At 36.1% G+C, this 7871-nt stretch overlaps 1 protein-coding gene across 2 annotated transcripts in view; it reads left to right on the forward strand.

Annotated features, from left to right (window-relative positions):
* AGBL1 (AGBL carboxypeptidase 1) overlaps window positions 1–7182 on the forward strand; it is a 554941-nt gene extending 547759 nt beyond the window's left edge. For both annotated transcript variants that reach the window (XM_035714840.2, XM_025437815.3), the window contains exon 18: window positions 6784–7182. In XM_035714840.2, the coding sequence (XP_035570733.1) occupies window positions 6784–6991 (208 nt within the window). In that variant the 3' untranslated portion in view covers window positions 6992–7182. The remainder of the gene's footprint in view (window positions 1–6783) is intronic.
* The last annotated feature ends 689 nt before the right edge of the window (window positions 7183–7871 follow it).

Here is a 7871-nt window from a genome sequence, read left to right on the forward strand (position 1 = left end):
TTTCTAGAAAAGATTGTGTAGAACTGGTGTTAATTCTTTTTTTAATCATGTTGTAGAATTCTCCAGTGAATGGCCCTAGAGATTTCTTCTTCAAGAGTTTAAATTATAAATTCAAATCTCTTAATAGTTATAGAACTATTCAAATGATCTGTTTCATATTAAGTGAATTGTTGTAGTTTTTACTTTTTTAAGGAATTGGTCCATACTATCTAAGTTGTCAATTTTATGTGTGTAGAGTTTTTTGTAGTATCCCCTGATCATTTCAATGCCTGCAGAGTCTGTAGTGATAGTCTTGTTTCAGTACTGATGTGGTATTTAATGCCTTCCTTCTTTTTTCTTTGTTAGGCTTGTTAGAGGCCAATCAATTTTATAGATTTTTTTTTCAAATAGCTCTTTTTTTTTCATTGATTTTTCTCTATTGTTCTTCTGTTTCAGCTACATTGGTTTCTGTTTCTTTATTATTTCCTTCCTTTTTTTCTACTTGCTTTTGAGTTTATTTTTGGTTTTATGTTTCTACTTCTTAAGGTAACAGCTTAGATTTTTGATTTTAGACTTTTCTAAGATAAGCATTTACTGTTATCAATTTCCGTCTCACCTTGGCTCTATCTATGCCCCACAGATTTTGATAGGTTATATTTGCATTTTTGTTCAATTCGATGTCTTTTTTTCTTTACCTTGAAATATCCTATTTGACCTCCTGAATTATTTAGAAGTGTAGTTGCTGACTTTCCAACTGCTTAGGAACTTTTCTTTTGTATTTCCGTCTTTGATTTCTAGCTTGATTCCACTGTGGTCAGAGAATACACTCTGTACAATTTTTCCCCTTTTCAATTTATGGAGCTTTATGTATGGCTGAGGATATGGTCTCTTTTGGTATATATTCCACGTGCATCAGAAAAGAATATGTATTCTGTTGTTTAGGGCTGAAGTATTTTATTAATGTCAATTATATCTTGTGGTTGATAGTGTTGCTGATTTTCTGTCTAGTTGTTTAATCAACTATTCAGAAAGGAATGTTGAATTCTTGAGCTATAGTTATAGATTTGTTTAATTCTCCTTTCAGATCTTTCATGGTTTGCTTTACATATTTATGCAGTTCTGTTTGGTGCATATACATGCAAGAGTGCTATGACTTCTTGATGTATGGACATTTTTATCATCATACATCTCTGTGTCTCTGGTTATTTCCTTTACTCTGATAGCTACATTAACTAATATTAACATAGCCATTCTTCCCTTTTTTTTTTAAATCAGTGTTTGCATGGAATATCTTTTCCATCCTTTTACTTTCATCTACCTATTTTATTTTCAGTGAGTTATAGACAGCATACAGTTTGATCATGCTTTTTAATCCACTCTGAGAATCTCTTAATTGGTGTATTTAGATAATTTACATTTAATGTTATTGGTACATTAGAGCTAAGCCTTCCATTTATCGTTTTTCCATTTGTTCTTTCTCTTTTTTATTTGTTTTCTTTCTTCTGTTTTCTGTAAGTGGATATTTTCTAGAATTCCATTTTGATTTATCTATAGGATCTTGAGTATATCTCTATAATATTTTTAGTTCTGTAGATATTGCATTATATACATATAACTTATTGCAATCAACTGGTGTCACATTTTTACCAATTCAAGCAAACTATAGAAAACTTGAGTGCCTGTATCTTCCTTTGCTTTCCATTTATCATATAATTATCTTAAATATTTACATAATACAAGGAGAACCATGTCATGTGACTTTATAATGTTGGCTTCAACTATCAAACATAATTGTAATAATTCAAGAGGAAAGGGAAAATCTATTTTATTTACCCATATTTTTACTCTTTTGTTGTTCTTTCTTTCTTCCTTATGTTCCAAAATTTCTTCTGTTATTATTTTATTTCTGTTTAGAGTATTCCCTTTAGCTATTCTTACAGAGTGGGACAAATTCTCAAATTTGGCAATAAATTCTCAAAACCTTAGTTCCTATAAGAATGCCTTTAATTTTCCCTTCATTATGGAGGATGTTTATTTTTTGATTTCTGAATTCTAGCCTGATAGTTATTGTCTTTCAATCATGAAGAAAGAGTGTACCGTTTTCTCCTAGCCTCTACCATTTCTAAGGGGAATACTGCTATCATTCAAATTATATTTTCCCTATAGTGTCATTCTCCTAAAGTTTCTCTCTCACTGCTTTCAAGATTTAATGTGTCATTGGTTTTCAGAAGGTTGGCAGCAACCTGTCTTGGTGTGGGTTTCTTTGGGTTTATCTGTTTGGGTTTTTCTCAGTTTCTTGTACTTGTATGTTTATGTCTTTTGCTAAGTTTAAGAAGTTTTCAACCATGACTTTGAATACTTTTTCAGATTTTCGTCTTTTGAGACTGATGAAATGAATGTTAGATCTTTTGTTATATTGCCACAGGGTCTTGATGTCCTGCTCATTGGTTTAGTTTATTTTCACTCTGTTGAGTGAAATTGTTTTATTATCAAACCCACTGAATCTTTTCTCTGTCTCTTCCATTATGTTGCTGAGCCCATCTGCTGAATTTTTGGTTTATTCATTTATTTTTATTACTCACTTTTCAACTTTCCATCTGATTCTCTTTATGTCTTACATTTCTTTGCCACATTTTACATTTCTGTTATTGTATACTTCTCACTTGTAAAATTTCATTTGGTTTTTCATTATACTCCATATATATATAAATATATATATAAATGATATATACCCCATATATATAAATAATATAATATATAATATGTATATTTCCTTTGCTGAGATTTTTCTATTTCTTTACTGAGCCATTCTATTTTTTTTCACGTGTGTTTGTAATTTTCAATAGAACACTTGCATGTCTGCTTTAAAATTCTCGTTAGATAATTCTAACTTCTCTGTCATGTTGGTATTTGTATCTATTGATAGTCCTGATTGTTGGTGTGGTGAATTATTTTATACTGAAATCTGGATATTTGGGGTATTATTCTATGAGACTAAGGTCTTATTTAAGCCTAATTTGAACTTGTCTCTTCTGACACCACTCAGACAGGAGAAGAAGGAACCTTATTATGGGCAGGTAGAGGTGAAAGTCTAGGTTCTCTGTTTAAAGACATTGACACCCTGGGTATAAGGGTTCTTTGTTACTGCTGGGCAGTGGGGAGTGTTTCAGTAACCACCCCTCCCAGACTTTCACCAGACTTTCTCTGGGTTGAAGGGACAGGAGGGCCTTGCTGCTACTCTCCATTGGCACTGGTAAGGGTCAGTCTTGTTACCAACAGTTGCAGATGGAAGTTCAGGCTCCCCCATGACCTCCAGTGGTATTGAGGGGTAAGGGACCTCACTTTTGTACACTAGGAATAAAAGTTACAATTTTCTATTCAACTTTCTCTAATACCTTATTCCTGGGGGAAAGAAAGGGCTTGTGGGCACCTTTTACAGTCTAGTGAGAGTAGAAGTCTAGGTTCTCTGCTTCTCATGGTGGGGTAGGGTTGGGACCACTGGTTTATCTGTGGTTTTTGGCTGGAGTAGAGCTAATGTAGTTTAAACTCTTCTTTCTTGCTAGGCTGCCTTTTCTTTATCATTTGGCTAGAGAGAACTAGCTCTTGCTGGGCTGTTTTTGTCCACACCTGTTAGCATTTCCAGGTTGTCAGCTTGTCGAGCTTCAAGTCTGGGATATAAGAAGCAAAGAGAAATGTCAGGGAGCTTACCACCATGTTGTCCTTTAGTCCCAAAACCATATCTTGTCTGCTTCCTTTCCTCCATATGTCATCCACATTTCAGTCTTCTTATGTTTTATTTTATATAAAATATCCAGTATAATTTATGAAGAAAAAATATAAATGCTTCTCTGTCTATACAGAAGTGGAAATCCCTCAATATGTAATTTGATTTTCTAAGTTATTAGAATACTTTTACTTTATTTGGAAAAATAAGTAAGAGACATAATCACACTTTTTTGGCATTTTCACAGATACATTAAATATAAATGTAAATATATATTTACATGTATGAATTAAATATAAATATAAATTTACATATATACACATCTCTATATAAATAAATAAATGTAATATAATATATAATTTAATACTTTATTATACCTTGTATACTATAAAAATATATTTATTTTATATTATATATATATCAGTGACAAAAGAAACTATATTTGTTGAAATCAATAAAATGCACTAATGTGATAATTTTGGCTTAATTCACATATAAAACCTTTGAAAAAGAAATCAAGAAAAAGTAATTTCACTAAAGATGGTCCAAAATGATATGTATGTATTTTTCTACATACGTTCTTGTTATATGTTCAATTTGGCAACATTTTATTGTACATCTACTATATTCTTAGCACATTCTAGACTTTCTATAGAATAATATACAATTAGGCAGAGGCTTGGGCCTTATTCACAATAGAATTGTAAACTTTAAGAAGGAACAGAACAAACTAAGTGAATATGTGAAGATTAACATTTAAAGGAAGAAAGTTTCAAAGAGATGGAGCTTTCAAAAGAGTCATTTGGTGGAAATTAAGATGAGCTTTTAAAAATGATATATCTTATCTGGTTGAATGCTGAGGGATTGGAAAATCATTTCAGATATGGGAAATCGGTTACTTGAATAAAGATTTGGAAAAACATGTAGTCTGATATGTTTGGATGATCACAGCCAGAACAGCCTGATGATTTGATTGTGGTGGGAAAGATTCAGGTCCCTGAGTGATTAGAGCAGACTCTGCAGTGGAGGAAAGACAGGCGCTCATTAGGGAAAGATGGACCTTGTTGTTCACTCTTGGACTCCTGCCAACTGGACCCCCTAGGGAGCATTCCATCTCTCAATACCCACATTGCATTAATAAGCAAGGAAGAGTCATTGCAATTTCCTAAATCTGGAAGTGGCATAATAAGAATGATGCTTTAGAGAAGTTATTAGCAGTGCCAATTTGAATGGTTTTGCTATAGTTATAACCCAGGTGTGAAGCAACAAAGCTCAATGCCTGCTCTCCTTCAACACCATGTTTCACCCTCTTCTTTCATATCTACAGTACAACAGTGGAATTAAAATTTATTGATTGCCTTTACTTTGCAAAGCACTCTGCTAGATAGCATCTGTGTACTTTCTCATTTAGTATGCACAATAGCTCTTGAGGTATCATTATTGCCATTCTAGGAGGCTGAGGGGTTTTCCAAGGTCTCAGAGCCAGGATTTAAGCTCAGGCTCTTGACATTGCACAGAATGTCATCTCGGTCCCTAGTATGGTGATGGCTGAGTCACAGGCAATCAGTTATTGCTGACTTGAGCTCATGTTACAGTTAGGCAGTTCTTACCTTCCTTTACTCAACTGCTTTATCACCCACAATTCAGCTTGTAAAATATGATAACAAATTAATGCTGTGGTACTGTGTAAATAAGATTTGTATTTCTTCCCCTTCCTCTTCATTCAGGCAATATCCCACCAGACCTTCAGTTTAGGGTACCTAGGGCCTGGAGAGCATGGAAGCTGTTCCCATCAGTCAGTAGACAATTACAGAACTGGACTCTGATTCATTTCCGGAGCTAACATGTAACCATGCCGCTGATTACCCATTTTCATTGTTTATGGCGAGGCAGGTGGATGAACAGCTCTGCCTGATTTATGAAGTGCTTGCCTTCTATAAATCACAGAGTAGAAACCCAGCACGCTGTTAATCCTAATTGGTTAAGTCCTAAGTAGGGAGTGATTAGAAAGTCTTCAGGAAAGAAGGTACCTTATGCAAATGAGATAGATATGAGGTTCCTTGGGAAGAAATATCCCCAGCTCTCAATATGTGGCCAAAGTGTGTTGTCCATTCCTACTGCTCCCTTCTACCTCTTGCTGGTCTACCCCTGCTGATCTTCCATTTGTAAATAAACTAACATAAAAGGGAGAAAAAGAAAATGATGGGAAGCACAAACAGTAGAAAAAGAATGCTGTTTTCCCACTTTCTCTCTCCTTTATTAATTTCAACCTAGATTACTTGTCTAATTCTAATAAACTACTCATCATAATGAATGAGAGCTATGCAATGACTCACAGTGCTATGAGTTACAGTGGGACAGACTAGGGCTTTTGGTCTTAGCTACCCGAATTCCAGTTCCACCCTTCTCTGGACAGTGTCTCTGTCTCTGATACTCAGTGACACCTTCTCTGAGAATTTCACTTTGAGCCAAAAAGATTCTGAAGATCTTAAATACATGAAGTTGTCCACCTCTTCTGATTGGAAATCTTCTTCTTTTTTTTTTAAAGATTTTATTTATTTATTCATGAGAGACACACACAGAGAGAGAGAGGAGAGACACAGGCAGAAAAGAAGCAGGCTCCATTCAGGGAGACTGATGTGGGACTCTATCCTGGGTCTCCAGGATCATGCTCTGGGCTGAAGGCGGCGCTATACAGCTGAGCCACCCGGGCTGCCTGGAAATCTGATTGGAATTAGAAATGCAAACTCTTCTGGCAAAGGAAAAGGGAATCTCGAAGATTTTATGTGATTTCCCTCCGACATCTCAAAATAATGATTGAGGACCCAAGGACTGTGTATGGGACACATTTAAAGGAGTAGGGGCTGTTGAGATGCAGACTCAGGGAAGATAACTTTTCTTCCCCCTTTCTCATTGATTATAAATGCTCTTTCCTTTGGGTAACTTCTCTTTTTATTTCCTTCTCCTTTTCCCCCACCTCCCTCTCTCTGTTTCCCTCCCCTTCTGTATTTTTTCATCCCTTTTTCCTTCCCTCCCTTCCTCTCCTTCCTCTCTTTTTCTATTTTTGTGGGAACCCACAGCAGATGCAGCAGCAGCAGCAGTGTGACCTCAGAGCTGGATGATGAGCCCCCCTGCATGGAGGAGATTGATTACATTACAGACAGCAGCTCAGACCCAGAAGGGAGCTTCTCTGAGCTGGACCGGCAGATCCAGGAGTGTGCTTTCAACAAGGACGAGGGAGGGGAAGAAGAAGAGGGGCCAGGCCAGGGAAGAAAAACCACCCCTTAGTCCTGAGGTTTACAGCGATGCTGTCTCTCACCATTGGACTAGCTACTATGCTGCCTCTTCACCATCAGACATGTACAGCGTTGGTGCAAAGAGCCAGCCCATGTGAGCTCAGCGACCTAATTCCAGATTTTGTTCTAGTTTCACTAGGCATAGAAACTGGCTATGTTATAATTATACCTTTTACATACATATTTAGGTGGCCTTTGGGAGCCGATGCAAGCTGCATTATGCTAGGATGGGCTACTCTCAGGATTACCATGGATCCTCTCAACACTATTTTGAGCTCTTCTCCATTCCTATGCTAGAAACTGGAGCAGACTGAAAGTAGGAGTTGGGCTTCTTTTTGGCTTCCCAGCCAAATTTCTATATGGTTGTCTAAGTTGTTCTATATATGTATATGAGTGTTGTCTCCTATTGTTGTCTTCCTACTATAGTATCTGAGCTCCTCATCACAAATCATGAGTCCCACTGAGACTTCTGAGGGTCCTAGCAGGGTCTTTAGTTGCTGAATTATTGGACATGAAAGGCTGTCCAACTAATAATTAATGAGCATTATGCTTGGTCTGTTTTAGCAGTATATATTTTACAGGTCCAGTATAATACAGGAGCTGTCCTAGATTCTAAGGGAAAAGGCACAATACTGAATAAGACGTGGCCATTGGTCTTCACAAACTTTAAAATCCTATGAATTCAGGCCACTAACCATAATGCTGGAAGGTAGCAAGTCATAGTGGAAAAATCATTCATTTTAGACTCAGACAGATGTGGCTCATATCCTGGATCTGGCAGTCAGTTGTTATGAGAACTAAAGCAACTAATTAATTTTCCCCAAACCTCGGTTTTCTTATGCATACAATGAAGATGGACTTTATCTATATTA

The sequence above is a fragment of the Canis lupus genome, chromosome 3 (assembly GCF_003254725.2).
Source record: "Canis lupus dingo isolate Sandy chromosome 3, ASM325472v2, whole genome shotgun sequence".
Lineage (NCBI taxonomy): Eukaryota > Metazoa > Chordata > Mammalia > Carnivora > Canidae > Canis > Canis lupus.